The sequence below is a fragment of the Chelonia mydas genome, chromosome 6 (genome assembly GCF_015237465.2).
Source record: "Chelonia mydas isolate rCheMyd1 chromosome 6, rCheMyd1.pri.v2, whole genome shotgun sequence".
NCBI classification, from domain to species: Eukaryota; Metazoa; Chordata; order Testudines; family Cheloniidae; genus Chelonia; species Chelonia mydas.
Window position 1 is genome coordinate 127,849,194 of NC_051246.2, and position 22,598 is coordinate 127,871,791.

Consider the following 22,598-nt stretch of genomic DNA (forward strand, 5'->3'; position numbering starts at 1 on the left):
CACTAAGCGAACTGGTCAAATGACATGGACTCAAATGCCAGCAATACACAGGTGACACTCAGCTCTACCTACTCTTCACTACATATGACCATATCACTACCATCACCATGGCCCAGTGCTTGGATGAGATCAATTCATGAATAAAGAACAGCTGGCTGAAGCTGAACCCAAGCAAGGCAGAGGTGGTGCTGGTGGCAAGAGGAATGGACTTTGGAGTTGCAGTCTCCTTTGGTTGAAGGTTGGAGCTTCTAAGCAATCAAGCCACGGACAAGACATGAATTAGGAGTGTGGAAGCTCTCTAAACATTTCAATATCTTGGTCAAGATAAGAGACTGGGACTAGTGACCAGAAAGCATTAGATGATCATAACAGACAAGTGCAATTGTAACACAAAGCAACATTTGTATAAATTCACATGTGCAACAAAAAGAATTTCACCATTTAATAACTGACGTAATCACATAATGAACATCCCAAGAACCTTAAAAATTTGCATGATGCTTAGAAATAGTAAACAATTTAGGTTGTGAATGTGAAGCTGTCATTTCTCTCTCATATGACAGTTATAAAAACACACAAACATTTGTTCAGATAAAAAAATCATAATACTGTTTCCTGTTTGAGGTGAGCACCCTATACATGGAATTGTTTATGGAACCGAAGATACCTGAAGAGTGTTTTAGAACTAGTCATGCTCTTTGGCAGCAGAATACTTTGTTGTTCCGCAATAAACAAGCGAGTGAATAGACATAGGACTCCTGCTCGCTGGCAGGAAAGGCACCACACTGTGCTATTTCGAAGGAGAATAGGAGATTCTGGACTAGGAAAAAAGTCTAGTACTCTCTAGCTGATAGAATTCAGAGCATCAAGCAAGGGAGGGCGTACAAGATTGACAACAGAAACAAGCAGAAATTCACCCAACTCTCTCCTTCTGGCAAGGAGAGGTCACCTAATCCATTTAAAAAAAAAGCATACAGAGAAAAAATAATGAAGCTTTGGAGAAAGTTACAGCCATATAAGCAAGCTAAAATACATTCTTACTAAGAAGATTCAAGTTGGGAGCGATCTCTCTCTCTGCACTAAAGTGATAGCTACTTAAGATTAAAGAAACTTTAAAGCACAGATACACCACATCAGGCTTACAGTGAGAAGGCTTTGTAAGTTTGACATTATTAACTATTTGTAGTGCACATTCAATGGTTTGTCTCCATTTCATAATAGCAAACAAGGACAGCCAAGCAACATTTGATTTCAGAGTCCTCCATCACTGGATGAAACTTCCCACAACAGTGCCTTTGCTGTCCCTTAAGGTCACCTATTACTCTGCAGATATCTATCTAGAAACTGGGAATAACAAGTTAGAGAGCAAAAATAACAGACAATGGGTGCCTCTGTACCGCCCATGTTATCTACAAGGACCACAGTATGAGCTACGTGGTGGAGATTCATGGTCACTGTTGTCTGAATGAAGCAGCTTAGACAGGCACTTCCACACTGACATGTTTTAGCTACTTCCAGATCTTCACAGAGGTGAGAAGGAAGGAGATGACGACCGTAAGGGATTCTGTTGAAAAAGATGAGTTTGTGTGAACATACTGCAACATTAACCAATACCAGTCAAATTTAGTGATTGACACATGCATTGCTAACAATTGTGCCATGAGATAACCCTTTATAAGAGGAAATAAACATAACTCAAGTCTGAAAGACCTGTTCATCATCTACAATGACAGACTAGCGTTACAGCCAAGATGGAAGTAAATAAAGTGCAGCCATGTTCCTGGTTGCTTTGTTAAGAATCAGGAACCTGGATCAAGACAGACAGTGAAAAAGAGCCAGAGGGCCATGCTGGTTATAAAAAAAATCATTACAGTGCTAGGACAGATGCAGGGAGAAAAGAAGAGGGGCAACAAAAATTTAGCCACCACACCACACATTTGCCCTCCCCAACACCGGTCAGCAAGGTCTCTGTATGTTCCCCCCCACCCTCCAATCCATTCATAATACATCAAATATCTCAAAGCCGGTGACATAGAAAAGACAGTGATGTCAAATATTACTCTTAGGATAAATTAGATATTTATAAAAACTGCTTTGAAATAAACAAAATGGTAGTATGTCCTAGACACCCTAACTCGGACTTCTTGCTGACTTACCTACTGCTGACTTACCTACCTTCTCTGTCATGACACTCAATAATCACTTCAGATCAAGAACTAGAACGAAGGATTCTCCCTCATGCAATTATTGTTTTAAATAACCATAAGAGACTCTGCCCCCCCAAATTAGTTTGCTGCCTTTGATCTGTTCCCAGTTCCCTCTAATTAGAAGAGTGAAACCACAGATAATCCAAATTCCGATTTTGCATATGGAATACTATGCTGCTACAAAGTATAAACACAGATCCCAAATATAATTTAGGGGTTTTGGGAAGGGTTCCTTCTGAGGCCTTGTCTATACTACGGTGGAGACCATTACGCTACTTCAGCTGAGTGATAACATAGCTGAAGTCAATGTACTTAGATCTACTTACCATAGGGTCCACATTACGCTATGTCAATGGGAGACACTCTCCTGTCAAATCCCCATGTGCTTCTCATTCAAGTTGAGTATAGGAGTCGATGGGAGAGCGACCTGCGGTCGATTTAGGGGGTCTTCACTAGACCTGCTAAATCGATCACCGATGCACTGATCCCCGGTAAGTGTAGACAAACCCTCAATCTCCCCATATCCTTGGAGTCAATTAGCAGCAATGTATTAAAATGATTATGCTTGGCATATTAACTAAAAGAAGCCCTCCTGAAATCTAACTGGCTAGTGTACTGGCATTAAGTTCTCCAGAAAGACCCTACTAAAAGGGAGCTGGTAGCAACCCCTATATTTAGGTTGCTTAGCACTTTTTTGAGAAGTATATACTAGCTTGTCACAAGTGTACTTTGTATTTGGAAGTTGGGAAAAAAAGTATTCACAAAGCTTCGCAGGTGAGTTATTCAGTACAGTCCTGATGAAGGGGAGGTCAGTGGCAGTGAGAATATGAACTAGACATGAGCTAGCCAGTGAGAATATGAGATATGAGCTAGCCAGTAAATTCACATTACAAGAGTGCCCCAAATACCCGTAGGTACTTGTAACCTGTACTTCCAGACAAGTGGACAGGGCTTTACAGCTTATATTTGAGAGAGGGCTGGAGAAAGATTCCAGAATTTTGATAATCTACATTTTATTTCCCCTTTCTTCTGTCTCTGGGTCCTATGTTAAACCTTCCTCACACCTCTCTTCTAATCCAAACCCCAATTTCTTGTGTAGTCCAGAAGCAGCAGACTCTTACATCTTGCAGCTTGGGACTTGAGCATTTTTCCTCTGCCTGTCTCCCCTAGGGGTTGTTACTGGGCATGGCAGCTCCACTCCTAACACAGCTGCTGGTTTCTATACAGACCGACAGGCAGTAACATTTAGGTGTTGCACACTGTAGTAGACCCCGGGGAGTACAGATGGCAGACACTGGCCTTGCAGGGAGGCTGCTTATTTCCTGCAAGAGTGAGATAGTAATTACTTTTAGGCCACGTCTACACTACCCACCGGATTGGCGGGGAGTGATCGATCTATCAGGGATCGATTTATCGCGTCTAGTGTAAACGCTATAAATCAATTCCCGATCGCTCCGCCGTCGACTCCAGAACTCCACCAAGGCGAGAGGTGGAAGCGGAGTCTACAGGGGAACGGCGGCCATCGATCCCGCGCCGCGAGGACACGAAATAAGCGATTCTAAGTCGATCTAAGATACGTTGACTTCAGCTACGCTATTCTCATAGCTGAAGTTGCGTATCTTAGATTGATTCTCCCCCCAGTGTAGACTAGGCCTTAGTTACTCAGAGCTGGGCCTTTTCAAGTTAGAGGTCAAAAGCTCCATATCCTAACCCCTAAAGCCAGTTAGCAATCCTGATGCTGCAGTGCTTCAAGAAAGCCAGTGGTAAGGTAGATAGAGACCTCATTTGGAATGATGTAGCTACAGCTATACATTTACCTTCCAAGCAGTCACCTCACATTTAACCAAAATCTTTCCAACGCTGCTCAGATCTTCTTTAAGGCCCTGTCCACACAAAGAGCAGAACAAGCTACAAACACATTTGCAGCTGGCAGTTTCAGTGTGGATGGGTTTCTTTTCCTTTTCAAAAACCAGCATATTAGCAGAAAGTGGATACCCACTAGCAAATATTTAACATGATTTCTAACATGGGTGTGTGAACACAAGCTGAGTGGCAACCATGCGTGAAAGCAGCCTCAAGCCATAGTGGATAGGACCCAATATGAACTATACACCCACATGACAAAACCTCCCCACAATAGGAACCCTGCACTGGTAGTTTCAGAAGAGACCAATATTCATGGAAACAGGTGTATTCTTATAACTTGAGAGAGCAGATGTTCATTTCTGAAACTATACCTGTTTTGTGGATAGAGGGTGTCAATCTACAGGTTTCACTGACCCCCCCCCCTTTCAAAAGCTTCAAGTTACAGTTAAAACAATCTCAGATTCTCACCAGTATTATACCGAGCCTTGAGAGATGAACTTATATTGAGTTTAAAGGAACTTTTCTGCTACCCTGTAATTTACTGTAATTGCATATGTTAGAAGTCATAAAGTTAAACACTTGCCAGGTTGTTTATCATTCTTTTTCAAAGCTATAGACGAATCATTCTATTCTTACCTGTAATTTACTGTTGCTCTTGCAGCAGATTCTAGTAAAGTTAATGGTATTTTTAGCTGTATGCTGGGAACAAGAGGATTAGGCTGTTCAAAAGGGTTTCCAAAGAGATCTAACTTCTCAAGCGAGAGATTTCTGAAGTCACTGGGCAAAAAAGGAAGCTTATTACGGGCTGCTGACAGGAAGCGCAGTTGACTTAGCTGGCCCATCTTGAACGGCAACCTAATCAACTCATTATCATCCAGCTTTAAGTGAATGAGTTCTTGCAGTTGACAAAACTGAACTGGAAGTGCTTTGATTTTATTTTGGCTGAGGTCCAAAAACTGGAGAGACTTCTGAAGCGTGGAGTTGCACAGAGCTACGCAGAAGGACTCCAAGTGATTGTTGTGCAGATTAAGCTCCTGAAGGCTGACGAGGTCACCAATAGTTTCTGGCAGCTTTTTGATATGATTGTGGCTTAAGTCTAGTTTTCGGAGTTTCTTCAGACAAAGCATTCGCATGTCGACTCGGGCGAGTTTGCAGTATGAGGCCTGCAGTTGTTCGAGGGAGTAAGGGAAATTTTTGGTTAGCGGATAGTCTCGTCTCGACGTAATGATCATCTTAGTTTTAGGTTTTTCAACTTCCGAAGTCTTTGCTGGTACCAAGACTGAGAGCGGCAACGCTTCAACATCGGTGCCTCGGTGAGCCAGCCTCACTGCTGCAAGGAAGCTCTTTAAATTGCTAGCATTTGCCTACAAAAACAAAAACAGAATAACCCTAAACATTTCACTTTTAAACCTCCTGGACTTGTGCTAGTGGTTTCTGAACTCTTTTGTACAGAAGGGTGTCCAGTGACACTGAGTCAGCAGGGTAATGAAAATGGCTAGGGGGAAAAAGAGGCTTAATTCAGGCTTGTTTTGAATTCTCTAGTAACTGTATTTAAGTACCAATGATAAAAAATTCAGGTAGGGAAGTTACCACCTCTCCTAACTAGTCAGAGCAAACAAAATGCACTACATAGCTCAAAAAAAGAACAAAGCGCAAGAGTTTGAAGCTGAGAATAAGGGTTGGAAAAGGAGGGCAGCAAGTCACAGCTGGAACAGGTTAACATGCCTGTTTCTACAGACTACACACATGGGGTGGAGGGGGAGACAGAGCTTTAAGGCTATAAACAGTGTTTCTGACAGCCCCTAGGCAGGGGGGGGAAACAAACAAACCAAACACCCACCCCCCAAAAAAACAAACAAAAAAACAAAGGTTGAGCATGGGTGGCATTTGAAGTTTGAGGCACAATGGAAACTCTGGACTAACAGGTTCAACATCCGTAGAGCAAGTTCAGACATTCTGAGACAGAGAGGTTAACTGGTTGCCCATAGTCACACAGGAAGCTTCTGGTAGAACCAGGAAGCCTCCTTACTTTCCTGAGGAAACAATCATCCTTGCTTCAGGTTGGGCACAGCATGATGATAGCACCACTGACATATCACATGAATCGGTTTGAGGAATACCAGATGACTTGCATGTTGAGTAAAGATCTAGCACAACTTTAATAGATTTAAAGGAGATCTGTATTGGTACAGTTGAGGTTAAATAGTATGGCGTCGCTTTCAAATGCCTCAGCTCTTTTGAAAGCCTCCCAGTACAGATCTAATCCAAACTACCTCTCATAGAAAATTAACTGGCATGCAGTAAACTGCCTGGGGCTGAAGCCCCAGCCTGGGGCTGAAGCCCTTGGGCTTTGGCTTTGCCCCCCCACCCTGGGTGGGCTAAGGTTTTGGTCCCCCCTCTTGTAGTAACTGTTGTCAGAAGGGGGTCGCAGTGCAATGAAGTTTGAGAACCCCTGCTCTAGCTCCCTCTCCCTCCCTCCCTCCAGCAGTGTCTTCTATGTGCAAGCTGGGCTCTGCAGAGTAGAGTGGCCCCTAGTGATGGCCAGCAACACTGCAGCCCATTTCTGTGGGGGAAGGGAACCTCTGCATGCACGTTAATTTCTGCAAAATTCTGCATTGCACAGGGGCGCAGAATTCCCGCAGGAGTAAAAGCAGCACACTGGCTCTGAATGATCTTATGTGACGAAGTTTTCCTCCTACACAGGATGCAGCCATCGTTATCACAATTTTGAATCAGAAGAATTTGCAAGTCCTTCCCCTTCTGCAGATTTTCCCTATATCAACACACAGACAGTGCATCTGAGAGGTCAGTTATCAGAATGCAGAGAAAAAGTGTGTTTATCACCACCGCATCCAGCACATTCTATCAGTTAAACAAACACAGCTCAATCGTCAGGCCAAATACTCTCAGCACCAATGTTCCTGAAACTTGCAGGCTCAGATCAATCCTCTCTGCTAGATCCATGAGTTGTGGATCCCTTCTTGGTAAAATAATTCTTGTAACTATTTATACCTAGCGGGGCTCCCATGTACTGTGGTTATCCTTGAGAAACAATCTAAGACTGAATAGTTTAATATGAACCCTAACTCCAGCATGACAGTGGTAGGACAGGCAGGTGCCATCCAATGGCTTGTAAAATCACATCTGATTACTCAGTCATCCTGACAGGGAAATTATGGACTCCTACCAACCAGTCAAACAGCACAGCCACACACAAGATCTGCCGAAACAACCACCTTTAAAGAAACATCCTACTGACAATTGGAAAGGCACTACATGCTCTACCAATGCCAGAAACAGACTTCAACCCTAACATAAATAATTGTTGGTCTTATAAAGGAGGAAGGTGAGACAGGACAGAGTCGGCCCTAAAATGAACAGAATTATATTGTTTTAAATTAATTTAAAGCATCACTTTAATTAAATTTAACACATTTAATTTTTTTTTTTTAAATACTGTATCCACCAAACTGAAGTGCTAAGGTTTTGAATGGCTTCAGAAGTGAGTGGAGGCACAAAGTCCTCAGATACCAAGGTGATGAGCGCTGTATAAATGGACAGGCAGGCAAGGAGGTTGGGGGTAGAACTGGTAGGTGAGAAACTCCCTGCCCCCATAAGCAAAACCATTTTCAGGGGCTGGAAGTGCTGGTTCAATGGGTTCTTCCCAGAACCTCCAGTTCTCAGAAGCTTACTGTTCGAATCCATTAAACAGATAAATAAATGCTTATTGCAAGGATGTTGTCAAGTGTTCCTAGCATTGCTTCTAAGGTTTCAACTTTTCTGTAAGGACCATAAGCTGTTATTAAATTTAATTCTTTGAACAATTTTTCTTCAAAGATAGAATATATTTTCCTCATAGTACCTACATTTCCTTCTTCGCATAAATCTGAAAATTGACTTCATTTAGATTAGAGACTCAGGAATACAGCACACAAGCGGAAGGGCACCGGGAACCAGCGCGGCTTCCTAAACAAAAGGGTAAACAATCTACTTTTCTTCTAGCCACACAACCCAATTTTGAGATTTTAGAAAAAATAATCCTAGAAAGATTCGAGGTTTTCCTAAATTTTGCATCAGTTCTAGACAGGCATTAATTGAGCAATAAGACAGACAGCAAATGTATTGCTGGTACATTAACAGAGGCCTCTAATTTTGCAGCACAAGCTGAATAATCATTTTAACAGTGCATTATTCGTACATTCACAGAAGCATTGAAGCAATTGTAAGGAAAATCCATGTAGTAAGCTGTTTTGGAAAAGAGACAATGTAACGTGGGAGGAGTAACGGAGGACTGGCTAGATGAAAAATAAAGAGATAAGGGATGCTGCTTTTTAAAGGAAAGAGGAGAGAAAAAACACTAGACAAATGAGGAAACCGAGTGGCAGAGATAGAACAGCGGGGATTTGGAAAAACAAAGGAAAGAAAGTAACGTATCAAAGCAAAAGCAGCAGGGCTCAGTTTTTTCTGCAAAATGAGGGGATAACCCAAAGATCCCTCCCCATTTTAAGATATATATATAACAAGTTAATTATATTTCTGAATAATCTCACGGACCATATATCCAAAGGCTATTCCTTTGTGCCTAGTTAAGTCTGTGGGCCCCCAAAATAATTGTCTGGCAGGCCCAAATTGCTAAGAATAACACTGATTACAGCCTAAATTTTCCTTTAAAAACATTAGGGAAAATTGCTCAGGTATTTGCATTGTGACTTCTCATTCACTCTGAATAGAGAGATGCCTTATACAGTATAAAGGCAGACAGAGAAGCAGATGACATCCTGTCAAACTTCCTGGCTTGAGCATTTATACTCTATATGACATCAGTACAATACAGTTTTATTTCTATAGAGCAGACTTCATACAGATCACCCCAGAATACTTTCTAGTCCAGATATTTGCTTTGGACAACAAGCAATTAAAGCCATGCAAACAAATATGCACAGGCACGTAGGTTATGGAACACTTAACTGTGGAAACCTAGCTAAGGCTGGTCTAGTGCCAGTGCCATGAACTCCTACACAGGTAATCCACCTCTAACACCAGATTGAGACATCACACTACATGCACCAATAGGTGCCGGGAATGCTGTAGAGTCAGAATGCATGTCAGGTAAGAAAACACCTCAGGGAGGTTTTATACGCCAACTTTTCCGGGGCTTGACATGTGTTTACTAGCTACAGAAAGAGCAACATTCAAGACCACAGAAAAAAGGGAGGGGTCTCCCAGTGAACCACCCAGATAAAATAAAAGAAAGCCAGACAGAAAGCTAGCCCGCTATCAGCTCTCTACCTTGCTGAGACAGACATCCACTGCAGGTTCCTTCAGACGAACAGTAGCTTTCCCTTCCTCCACAAATTTGGTGAAGAACTGCTCAATGTTCTCCTTCAACTGTTGAAAGAAAGAGAGGAAAAAAGTGGAGAGCTTGAGTGTAAAGTCTTCCCAAGAAATCAGGGGGTATTTAATTTTGGTTACAACAACAGTAAAAGCACCTTTCAAGATATAGTTTCAAAGTATAATTGGGCTTAATAACTATTCCTGGTGTAGTACTAAGTACACAATTTCTTTTTTCTTTATCTAGTACAAATCAACTTTGCAAATCCTTACCATGTAAATAACAGAGAGAGATCACCACAACAGTGACCTTTCATTTAGAGAAACATTATACAGTAACAATAATCAGATCTCTCTATTTTACAAGTTATTGCCATATTACAGAATGAGCATATTTACACATCCCAAGACATGTCATTTCTAATTATTCTATTAAAAGTCTTTGCTCAATTTATTACATACATTTAACAACCCAGGCATAGCTATCAAATGTCAATATTAAAAAACACAACATTTCTAATGCAGACATAGGAATCTTGTAGGGATGGAGAACACACTTGAGCTTTGCTAGTGCCTAAGTGAGAAGCACAACCAGATACCCAATGTTGTGCTGTTCTGTAACCTCTGTTGAAAATGTTCAGCCATATCTGGACTAACAAGAAGTTGAATACATACAGTCCCATCTGATTTTAGAGCCTGTTTAATTTAAGTTTAGTTTCTTCAGGGTACTCTGTCTACTGAACAGTCATGCGGCTAGTTGGCAGAATCACACAATGAAAGGGACATTAACTCAAGTCGTACTTTTGTCTGAAATATTTACACGCTATTGTTATGAAGACCAAGAATTGCCAAGATCCCAAAGGCTAATGGCTTGGAGTGGTTAGTCTCAGTTTATTCATTTTGCAGACAGGCAACTTCCCCTGCTTGAATGGGTTGTTCTCATTGCATCAGAAGAACCACTTTCAAAAGAGAGGAAAAGGGGAGGGAGAAGCCCCTGACTCAGAGAGAGCTAAGGCGCTGGTGTACGCAGGAACCACTCTCCAGCCATGCCTCGAAATGGACCATTGTTTCACAGCACTCTCGGGGTGCCACCTGCAGGGAGACGGGGCGGGCGTCTCACCTTGGGTAGCCCGGGTGCTGTGGGCACAGGAAATCTCACCCCCTGCCCGGCTCGGTGAAGTCACACTGGGTGCAGCGTGTGCAGGTCTCCCCTTGTACCTTGCCCTGGGAGGGGACAGAGTCTCCCCTTGGGGGGAGGGGCGGAGGCGGGGGGGGGTCTCCCCTAGGGGCCGGGCCCGGCCCCGGGGGGGGGGGGGGCAGGACGGAGGCGGGGGGGGTCTCCCCTCGGGCCGCGCCCGGCCCCGGGGGGGGGGGAGGGCGGAGGCGGGGGGGTCTCCCCTCGGGCCGGGCCCCGGGGGGAGAGGGCGGAGGCTGGGGGTCTCCCCTCGGTCCCCGGGGGGGGAGGGCAGGGCGGAGGCGGGGCCTCACCTTGTACCTGGCCCCGGCCCGGTCCCGCGCGGTGCAGACCATCAGGTAGACGCCGTGGCCGGCGCTGGGCCCCCCGCGGCCGGGCGGCCTGTCGGGCTGCCGGCCCAGGGAGAGCAGCGCGTGGGCGCCCTTGGCCCGGCCCCGCAGGCCGCAGGTGGGCAGCAGGCGGCTCCGCACCTCCACCTCGCACTGCAGCCTCATGCCCGGCCCGCTCGGGCAGCGCGCGCCCGCCCGCCCGGGGGTCCTGCGGCCGCTCGAGCTCCTGGCACAGCCTGGCGGAGCCGCCCGCGCGCCGCCTGACTCCTCTGGGCCCTCCCTCCGCTGGGGCTTCGTCTGTGCGGCGCGTTGGCCACGACGGGGCCCGAGCTGCGGTCTCCGCCCCGGCCCGGGACCCCCTGGGCGAGAGCGGGGGCCGCCTGGCTGCGGGAGTTTTACAGGCAGGTGTGAGGACACCACGGCCGCGTGAGGACCCCTCGCGGGCGAGCGCGGGCCCCCTTGGCCCCGCCCCCTCGTGGCTGCTCCTGCTCCGCCTGGCGGTGGAGGCCGGCGTAGCCCAGGGGCGGCCAAGCCCCGCTCCGGGGGGTTCGGCGGGGCGGGGCTCGCGCCAGTCTCCTGCTCGCTCCGACCCTGGGCCGGACTCCCCCTGCCCTGCGTCGCAGCAGCGTCGGGGCAAGCGCCAGCCGGGCGGGATCCGGGGGGGCCCCAAATGACCCCAGGCACTGGGGGGCGGGCAGGGCCCTACCTGTGCTTCGGTGCGATGGGGTCACTAACTTACCTACACTGCAAGTCCCTTGGATCAGGGGCTGTCTAGTGTGTGGCTTGTCCAGCGCCGTGCACACCGTCAGCACTTACTACGGGTAACAATCATACCTGCCTGGGGCAGCATCCGCCTAGCCCAACTGCTTACCAGATCAAGCTACACCCCTGTAACCCTTGCTGTACATCAGGGCATGCATCTACAATGGCTACCAAGAGTAGGAGTAGATTCTTCGTCCCCTGATGTGTTAGGCTCAAGATGGGATATCTTTCTGGAACAGAAGATATTGCTTTAGTGAAATACAGATTATTGGGCTCAGTACAGGGTTAACGGAGTGAAGTTCTCTGGCCTGTGTTATACAGGAGGTCAAAATAGGTGATTTAATGGCCCACTCTGGCCTTGGAATCTGTGAAGCTGAAAAGATGCATATTTCTCTAATGCAGACAGGGCCTTTTCATGGCTGTGGTAATCGATAATAACGAAAAGGTGCTGAACAGAAAATATTTTCTTGATTACGTATTCTCTCCTCCACAAAATCTTCTTCCTTGCGTGAATCTCATCAAATGAGTCCTCTGTGTGATTCCTGATCAATGTTGTATTCTCTATTATAACACATGCTAACATGTCAGGGCTGGCCTTACCATGAGACGAACTGAGGCGGCTGCCTCAGGTGCCAGACTGTGGGAGAGCGCCACTAGGACCCAAGTTTTGGCCCAAGTGAGGGGGCATGGGGGCGTCATTTGAGCTCCCCGCCTCAGGTGCCAAAATGTTGTGGGCCAGGCCTGTAACATGTCTTTGTTTATCAACTCCCGCCACTTCTTCTTGGGTCTGCCTCTCTGTCTTTTTCCTTCAATCCGTTCGATTCTCTTACCCACGTAGTTGTCAGGATTGTGCTTTACAGACCAAACCATGCGAGCCAGTGCTCCCTCATTGTTTTTCCATTCATCAAAAAAAATGGAGTGTGACGACATCTACAAATGATACCTGGATTTTAGCTTGATTTTATTTACATAAGGTTTCCTGCTGATGTAAATGATTGTTGGTTTTAATTTTAAAGGTTTTATTTCCTTACACTTTGCCCCACTAGTGAATGAGTCCTAACGTCTATGAGTTGAAAAAATACTCCATCTAGTGTCAACATCTCAACTTGCATTGCATTTAAATGTCTGTGCACTGTATGATGTCCTAAACTTTTAAAACGACATGAGAATTTGAGGCCTATAAAATGTCCAGTACTGGGGAAATAGGAAGAAACGGCACAGAATTGTGAACAACGACAACAACAAAACTCCATGGTGAAAAGGTGGTGTCAGAGGGGAGAAGCTCGTAAACTATCTGTGCCTTGTGCTGAAAGCACTCATTCTGGATTGCAATGTCCTGGGAAGATCCATCCTATGTTCATGTACGTTGGAAGTCTGGAGTAACTGCATTGGAATCAATTGAGGTGTAAGCCAGATCAGCATCATGGTCTTTTGTCAAGGTTCCTCCCCCACTCTGAACTCTAGGGTACAGATGTGGGGACCTGCATGAAAGAAAAACCTCCTAAGCTTATCTTTACCAGCTTAGGTCAAAACTTCCCCAAGGTACAAAATATTCCACCCTTTGTCCTTGGATTGGCCGCTACCACCACCAAACAAATACTGGTTACTGGGGAAGAGCTGTTTGGACACGTCTTTCCCCCCAAAATACTTCCCACAACCTTGCACCCCACTTCCTGGACAAGGTTTGGTAAAAAGCCTCACCAATTTGCCTAGGGGACTACAGACCCAGACCCTTGGATCTTAAGAACGATGAACAATCCTCCCAACACTTGCACCCCCCCTTTCCAGGGAAATGTTGGATAAAAAGCCTCACCAATTTGCATAGGTGACCACAGACCCAAACCCTTGGATCTGAGAACAGTGAAAAAACATTCAGTTTTCTTACAAAAAGACTTTTAATAGAAATAGAAGTAAATAGAAATAAAAAAAAAAAAGATCCCCCCTGTAAAGTCAGGATGGTAGATACCTTACAGGGTAATTAGATTCAAAACATAGAGAATCCCTCTAGGCAAAAAACCTTAAGTTACAAAAAAGATACACAGACAGAAATAATTATTCTATTCAGCACAATTCTTTTCTCAGCCATTTAAAGAAATCATAATCTAACACGTACCTAGCTAGATTACTTACTAAAAGTTCTAAGGCTTCATTCCTAGTCTATCCCCGGCAAAGACAAAATATAGACAGACCCACATACCCTTTGTTTCTCTCCCTCCTCCCAGCTTTTGAAAGTATCTTGTCTCCTCATTGGTCATTTTGGTCAGGTGCCAGCGAGGTTACCTTTAGCTTCTTAACCCTTTACAGGTGAGAGGAGATTTCCTCTGGCCAGGAGGGATTTTAAAGGGGTTTACCCTTCCCTTTATATTTATGACACGCCCCCCAAATCTCAGCTAGGGTGAAACACTGGCTGGGATTTCTTCCTGGAGCTCTAGGAAAACAGAGTTAATAAGACACATGCATCTCTAAATATACTACCAAGTACATAAAGACTAACAATATTTTCTACATCTCAAGGATGATTTTAACCAGTTGATTCTGGGAAACTTTCACGGGAGAGTGCATCAGCCACTTTGTTAGAAGCTCCTGAGATGTGTTGGATGTCGAAATCAAAATCTTGGAGAGCTAAACTCCACCGAAGAAGTTTTTTGCTATTTTCTTTGACGGTGTGAAGCCACTTCAGTGCATCATGGTCGGTTTGCAGGTGGAAACGCCGTCCCCAAACATATGGGCGTAGCTTTTCCAGAGCGTAGACAATGGCGTAACATTCTTTTTCAGTGACTGACCAGTGGCTTTCCCTCTCAGACAGTTTTTTGCTGAGAAACACTACAGGGTGGAATTCTTGATCAGGTCCTTTCTGCATTAAAACTGCTCCCACACCACGCTCGGACGCATCTGTGGTTACTAGGAACGGTTTGTCAAAGTCTGGGGCCCTTAGTACAGGGTCAGACATGAGTGTCGCTTTAAGCTTGTTAAAGGCCTTCTGACACTTTTCGGTCCACTGAACAGCATTTGGCTGTTTCTTTTTGGTTAGGTCTGTCAGTGGGGCGGCGATTTGGCTGTAGTGCGGTACAAATAGTCTGTAATAACCGGCCAAGCCTAAGAAGGATTGAACCTGTTTCTTTGACTTTGGGACAGGCCACTTTTGGATAGCATCCACTTTGGCCTGTAGGGGGCTGATAGTTCCTTGACCCACCTGGTGTCCAAGGTAAGTCACTCTGTTTAGGCCTATTTGACACTTCTTAGCCTTAACAGTTAGTCCTGCCTCCCTTATGTGCTCAAGGACTTTTTGTAGATGTTCCAGGTGGTCTGCCCAGGAATCCGAAAATATGGCCACATCGTCAAGGTAGGCGACTGCATATTCTCCTAATCCCGCTAGGAGACCATCTACAAGTCTTTGGAAGGTGGCGGGTGCATTTCGCAGCCCGAAAGGGAGTACATTAAATTCATACAGCCCGAGATGTGTGGTGAAGGCTGACCTGTCCTTGGCAGATTCATCTAGCGGTACCTGCCAGTACCCCTTGATTAAGTCCAAGGTAGAGATGAACTGGGCCCGTCCCAGTTTCTCTAATAGTTCATCTGTGCGTGGCATTGGATAGTTGTCTGGGCGAGTTACAGCATTTAGCTTACGGTAGTCCACGCAAAAACGTATTTCCCCATCTGGTTTGGGAACTAGAACCACTGGAGATGCCCATGCACTTTCAGAGGGGCGGATTACACCCATCTGTAACATATCCCGGATCTCCCGTTCTATAGCAGTTTTAGCTTGAGGAGACACCCGGTAAGGTTGGACTCTAATTGGGCGAGCATTACCTGTGTCAATGGAGTGGTATGCCCGTTCAGTCAGTCCTGGGGTGGCTGAGAACGTTGGCGCGTAGCTAGTGCACAGCTCCTGGATCTGCTGTCGCTGCATACGCCCAAGGGTCATGGAGAGGTTCACCTCTTCCACAGCACCAGCACATTTCCCTTCGTAGTAGACACCTTCAGGCCACTCAGCGTCGTCTCCTCCCTGGGCTGTAAACTGACAAACCTTTAATTCTCTGGAATAAAAGGGCTTTAGAGAATTAATATGGTACACCTTAGGCTTTCGGTTGGAGGTGGGGAATGCTATGAGATAATTAACAGCTCCCAGGCGCTCCTGGACCGGGAATGGCCCTTCCCACGATGCTTCCATTTTATGGGCCTGGAGCGCCTTTAAGACCATGACCTGGTCCCCTACTTTGAAGGAACGCTCTCTGGCATGTTTATCATACCAGGCTTTTTGTTCTTTTTGAGTATCCTGTAAGTTTTCTTTAGCAAGGGCTAAAGAGGTTCGGAGGGTGTTTTGTAGGTTGGTTACAAAGTCCAGAATGTTAGTTCCTGGAGAAGGTGTAAATCCCTCCCATTGCTGCTTCACCAACTGCAATGGCCCCTTAACCTCACGGCCATATACAAGTTCAAATGGGGAAAACCCTAAACTGGGGTGTGGTACAGCTCTGTAGGCAAAGAGCAACTGCTGCAACACTAGGTCCCAATCATGGGAGTGCTCATTTACGAATTTACGTATCATAGCCCCCAAAGTTCCATTAAACTTCTTCACCATGCCACTTGTTTGATGGTGGTAAGGAGTGGCAACCAAGTGATTTACCCCATGAGCTTCCCAAAGGTTTTTCATAGTTCTTGCCAGGAAATTAGTCCCTGCATCTGTGAGGATGTCGGAGGGCCAACCTACCCTGGCAAAAATGTCTGCTAGTGCCTGGCACACACTTTTAGCCCTGGTGTTGCTTAGAGCTACTGCTTCCGGCCATCGGGTGGCAAAATCCATGAAAGTCAGTATGTACTGCTTTCCTCTGGGTGTCTTTTTCGGAAAAGGACCCAGAATATCCACAGCTACTCGCTGAAATGGAACTTCAATGATGGGGAGTGGCTGGAGAGGGGCTTTGACCTGGTCTTGGGGCTTTCCCACTCTTTGGCACACCTCACAAGACTGGACATAGGTAGAAACATCCTTGCCCATTCCCTCCCAGTGGAATGACCCCCCAAAACGGTCTTTGGTCCTGTTCACCCCAGCATGGCCGCTAGGGTGATCATGGGCTAAGCTCAAGAGCTTGGCCCGGTATTTAGTTGGAACTACTAACTGTCTCTGAGGATGCCAGTCTTCCTGGTGTCCACCAGAAAGAGTTTCCTTGTATAAAAGTCCTCTTTCTACAACAAACCTGGATCGATTAGAAGAGCTGAGAGGCGGTGGGTTGCTCCGTGCCGCCGTCCAGGCTCTCTGGAGGCTTTCATCTGCTTCCTGTTCGGTCTGGAACTGTTCCCTTGATGCTGGAGACATCAGTTCCTCATTGGATTGTGGACCTAGGCTTGGTCCCTCTGGAAGCGATATAGGGGATGGAGCTGTTTCTGTTGACTGTGAACCGCTCTCCGCTGGTGCACTATGTTGGGATTCAGGCTCCGGCTGAGCCTCTTGTGTCGGGTTATCGGCTGCTGCCAGTTCAGGGTCGGTGGGGCCCTGTGGTGTTGAGGTTGCAAGTACTGGATTCAGTGCTGACAATGGGTCTGGTGTTGGTTGTTCGGCTGGTTCCGGTTCTGGGACTGGATCCACTACTGCTGTTGTAGACATTGGCCTGGGGTCCGGGTCCATCACCTCTGACCGGGTCCTGATAGAAGTTTTCGGAACAGAGCTAGGCCTCACGGCTTGTTTAGCCTAGCTGCGGGTGACCGTTCCCACCCTCTTGGCCTGCTTCACATGATTGGCCAAGTCTTCCCCCAACAGCATGGGGATGGGATAATCATCATAGACTGCAAAAGTCCACATTCCTGACCAGCCCTTGTACTGGACAGGCAACTTGGCTGTAGGCAAATCGAAAGAGTTGGACTTGAAGGGTTGAATCGTCACTTGGATCTCTGGGTTGATTAAATTGGGGTCCACTAAGGAAGCATGGATAGCTGACACTTGTGCTCCGGTGTCCCTCCACGCGGTGACCTTCTTCCCGCCCACACTCACCCTTGGAGCGGAGGGAAACTGTATCTGGGAGGTATCTGGGCCTGCGGACCTCTGGTGTGATTCCGGTGCAATGAACTGTAATCTGTTGGGGTTCTTGGGGCAGTTGGCCTTTACATGCCCCAGCTCGTTACATTTAAAACATCGTCCAGCTGACGGGTCACTGGGGCGAGGAGGGTTGCTGGAGAACGGGGTGGTGGGACGATAAGGGGTCTGGAGGGTTCTTTGGGAGGTAGGTGGGGCTTTGGGCGGCCCCCGGTAGTAGGGTGTGGTCTGGGGTTGTCCCTTCTGGTCTCCGCTCCAACTGCCACCAGTTTTCTTCTTCTCTGCCACCTCCACCCATCTGGCTCCAATCTCTCCTGCCTCGATTACAGTTTTGGGCTTCCCATCTAGGATGTATCTTTCTATTTCCTCAGGAACACCCTCTAAGAATTGTTCCATTTGCATTAGGAAGGGCAAATTTACTGGAGACTCACCACTTGCTCCTGATATCCAGGCATCCCAATGTTTCACAATGTGGTAGGCATGTCGGGTAAATGACACGTCTGGTTTCCACCTTAGGGCTCTGAACCTCCGACGAGACTGCTCGGGTGTTATCCCCATTCTGACTCTCACCTTGGATTTAAACAGTTCATACTTGTTCATGTGTTCTTTAGGCATTTCAGCTGCCACCTCAGCTAAGGGTCCACTGAGCTGCGGCCTCAGCTCTACCATGTATTGGTCAGTAGAGATGTTGTACCCAAGGCAGACCCTTTCGAAGTTTTCTAAGAAGGCCTCAGTATCATCACCTGCCTTGTAGGTGGGGAACTTTCTGGGATGGGAAGTGGTACCTGGAGAAGGATTGCTAGGGTTTGTTGGTATATTCTGCTGAGCCTTTATCTTCTCCACCTCCTCCACATGCTTCCTCTCTTTTTCCTTCTCCTCCTCCACATGCTTCCTCTCTTTTTCCTTCTCCTCCTTCTTCAGCCGCATGAGTTCTATCCGTCTTTCATGTTCCCTTTGTCTTTCCTCAGCCTGAAATCTGGCTAATTCCAGCTGTAGTCGAGCTGCAGATTTTGTCATTCTAACCTCTCTGTTTTTAACTAACTTTACACCCGAGGTTTAGAAATAAACAAACAAAACTTGGCTGTAAAATTTTGCTGTGCTGGAATAGAATACCTATTCTCTGATAGTGATTGTCAGCCTACAGAAAAAGACAATTCCCTTGTCTCTGCTCTGGGCCCAAATCAAAGCAAAAACTTCCAACTACTTGGAAACCTGTTTACCCAGCCCAAAGAAAAAACAAGTTTCCTTTTTAAACTTGTGCTCCTTGTAAAAACTCAAAATCCCCCCCCGCCAAAAAAAAAAACCCTGCCCCTTTTGTCTCCAGGCAAATGGGTAGAACACCCCCCCCCTTCTATTTACTTTTAGGGGGGAAAAAAAAAAAACCTCTGGGTTGGAAGACTGTGAATTTCCCTGCAGGAGTTAAGTACCCTGCCTCCAGGCAAAGAAAACCTGCAATTCACAAAGATAGTCTCCTTTTGTCTCTGCTTGGCCACAAAGCAGAGAAAAAACAAGCTGCTTTCAGTTTCAGCTGCTTTTTGGACTTCCTTTCCAAAGGAAAGGGAAAAAAAAATCTCCTTTTTTAAAATCTGTATTTCTACTTCAAAAAAATCTCAACTGGATCTCAAAATGATTTCAGGTTAATCCCACCGCTATGCCACCATGTCAAGGTTCCTCCCCCACTCTGAACTCTAGGGTACAGATGTGGGGACCTGCATGAAAGAAAAACCTCCTAAGCTTATCTTTACCAGCTTAGGTCAAAACTTCCCCAAGGTACAAAATATTCCACCCTTTGTCCTTGGATTGGCCGCTACCACCACCAAACAAATACTGGTTACTGGGGAAGAGCTGTTTGGACACGTCTTTCCCCCCAAAATACTTCCCACAACCTTGCACCCCACTTCCTGGACAAGGTTTGGTAAAAAGCCTCACCAATTTGCCTAGGTGACTACAGACCCAGACCCTTGGATCTTAAGAACGATGAACAATCCTCCCAACACTTGCACCCCCCCTTTCCAGGGAAATGTTGGATAAAAAGCCTCACCAATTTGCATAGGTGACCACAGACCCAAACCCTTGGATCTGAGAACAGTGAAAAAACATTCAGTTTTCTTACAAAAAGACTTTTAATAGAAATAGAAGTAAATAGAAATAAAAAAAAAAAAAGATCCCCCCTGTAAAGTCAGGATGGTAGATACCTTACAGGGTAATTAGATTCAAAACATAGAGAATCCCTCTAGGCAAAAAACCTTAAGTTACAAAAAAGATACACAGACAGAAATAGTTATTCTATTCAGCACAATTCTTTTCTCAGCCATTTAAAGAAATCATAATCTAACACGTACCTAGCTAGATTACTTACTAAAAGTTCTAAGGCTTCATTCCTGGTCTATCCCCGGCAAAGACAAAATATAGACAGACCCACATACCCTTTGTTTCTCTCCCTCCTCCCAGCTTTTGAAAGTATCTTGTCTCCTCATTGGTCATTTTGGTCAGGTGCCAGCGAGGTTACCTTTAGCTTCTTAACCCTTTACAGGTGAGAGGAGATTTCCTCTGGCCAGGAGGGATTTTAAAGGGGTTTACCCTTCCCTTTATATTTATGACATCTTTGTATTTGGGAGGTTACACAGACTAGCCTGATCATTTAATCAATACAGTACCAACTTGTTACTGATTCTAATGACACAACAATGTCTTGAACTCCTATCCCTTCATTAGTATTACTGGTCTGATCCAGTGCCCACTGAAATCAGTGGAAGTCTATTCACAGATTGCAAAAAGAAAAGGAGTACTTGTGGCACCTTAGAGACTAACCAATTTATCTGAGCATAAGCTTTCGTGAGCTACAGCTCACTTCATCGGAAGCTTATGCTCAAATAAATTGGTTAGTCTCTTAGGTGCCACAAGTACTCCTTTTCTTTTTGCGAATACAGACTAACACGGCTGTTACTCTGAAACATATTCACAGATTAAAATCCAAATTGGTGTAGGCCCTAAGTGAACTGAGCCACTTTCTACTTTCTAACCTTCTTTATTTTTTTTCTAAGTCATAATTTCTGCTTAGAAGTTGCTATATAATCAAACCTTGTTTTTAAACTAACATTTTTTAAAGTAATGATCTAGAGGAGTTTATGTGTACTTAGACACACTGTTAATTTAGAGCCTGATCTCTCTCTGATTAAAGCCACTGGAAAGGCTCCCATAGACTTCAGTGTTTTAGATTAGAAACAATGATTATGGTTCCTGCAGTCTCAGGTCCTGTGTAGTCTTGTAAATATAAAAAGAAAAAAAAAATTAAAATAGGAGTTGATGGAATTTGGGGAATCAAAAGGTTCTGTGGCAGAAAGAATCCAAGGGTCAGATTCTGATCTCAGTACCCCTAGATTATATCTAGAAGGACTAGATTTACTTAGGATTTACACCGAAAGCAGAATTTGGCCCCACTTGTCAGTGCTTGGTATCTTGGGCTGAGTGGGGTGGCAAGGAAGAAGGTGAGAGACGCTTGAAGGTAGCTGAGCTGAAAAGGAAAGGGGACTTAGAAGAAGGATTCAAGGGGAACTAAGCACAGCTCTTGAGTGAGAAGGAAAGCAAGACCTTTGTGGATCATTAAGCATTTATTTTATTAGTTGTTAAATCTTATTTTATTCTCTGAGTCAAAGAAGTTGTATCTTGAATCTACAAGATGTGAACTGTTGGTGAAAATAGAATTAAGATGTGTGTTGGATGGAGTCCCTTTAATATTCCAATGTCCCTTATATATCAATTGATAAAATATTCCTATTGATCATTTTTTCCCTTCTTTCAAACCCATGCTTCCTATACTACATATGTAGGGTATATCTTAAACCATTGTTATTCTTTTTGTTTTGAGCATAGATCTATTCCCCTAGTTCTGGGATCTGACCATTGGGAAAGGTGGAATTTGTTGGGCTTGATTTTTTTCCTCTCAGTCACATTGCTGTTACACCAATTACTTTAATCTCAGTGGCATTATGGCTCGTTTACACAGTTATGAGAGGACAGTTCGGATCGCTGTGCGGTAACTGTGGAGGGAAAATGACACAGCCCTGGTTCTATCTTCCCCCACATTATGAAAAGTCTGTGGCTCACCATCTCCCGCATTTAAAAGAGACTGGGGCATCCCTATTAAAAGAATCGTATCTCACCACAGCTTGTTCCCCTTTATAGAGAGTGCGTGTCCCGCCTTCCTCCCTGCTAGAAAATCTCTCACTGTCTTGCCCGGGCTAAGCTGGGAGTCGGGTTAGTGCATCTCTCCTCCGCTTCTCGCACAGAGCAGAGACTGATTTAGGGACATTGATTCAGGCACGGGACTGACCCCTGCCGGCTGCTGAGGCGATCGCAGCGGCTCCGAGCTGCATTTCCAGCCTGGGGCCAGTGGGAGGCAGAAGGAGCTGAGCGAGACGCGCAGAGCTGAGGGTGCTGGTGTCTCCCCGGGTCAGCGTGAACAGTGGGGTGGACCGTGTGAACAGCCACTGGATCTATGCATTGGATGGGTGGGTGTGTGTGTGAGAGACAGACACGGTCCCTGGCTCTCCAGCCCCCCGGCAGACCTTCCCCACCAGTGCAAAGGGCCCTGGCACCCGCGGGCGGGGACTGAGCCTCTGAGACCCGTCTCCAGCAGTAACCATCCTGGGTGCCCTGACCCCCACCCAGTTCAGGATTCCAGTGCGTGGGTGGGTGCCCACCAGTAAGCACCCTGGGTGTGTGTGGGGGGCCCCTAACCCCGCCCAGAGTATCCCTGGTTTGTAGGTGCCCCATCACCTCATTAAAAACCCTGTTCCCTTGCCCCCAAACAGGATCCTGGGGGCCGTGTCTCCCCCCATACAAGCTCTGTGGCGGGTGCATAAAAAGAGACCGTGTCTCAC

The 22,598-nt window shown here is 46.0% G+C and overlaps 1 protein-coding gene across 1 annotated transcript; it reads right to left on the reverse strand.

Moving 5' to 3' along the window:
* Positions 1 to 428: 428 nt before the first annotated feature.
* Positions 429 to 11,295, reverse strand: LRR1 (leucine rich repeat protein 1). The gene is made up of 4 exons (XM_037901389.2): positions 10,893 to 11,295; positions 9,363 to 9,461; positions 4,710 to 5,437; positions 429 to 1,564 (listed from the first exon to the last, which is right to left on the reverse strand). The coding sequence occupies exons 1-4, from the start codon at positions 11,091 to 11,093 to the stop codon at positions 1,312 to 1,314; spliced, it is 1,281 nt and encodes a 426-aa protein (XP_037757317.1). The 5' UTR covers positions 11,094 to 11,295; the 3' UTR covers positions 429 to 1,311.
* Between the last annotated feature and the right edge of the window lie 11,303 nt (positions 11,296 to 22,598).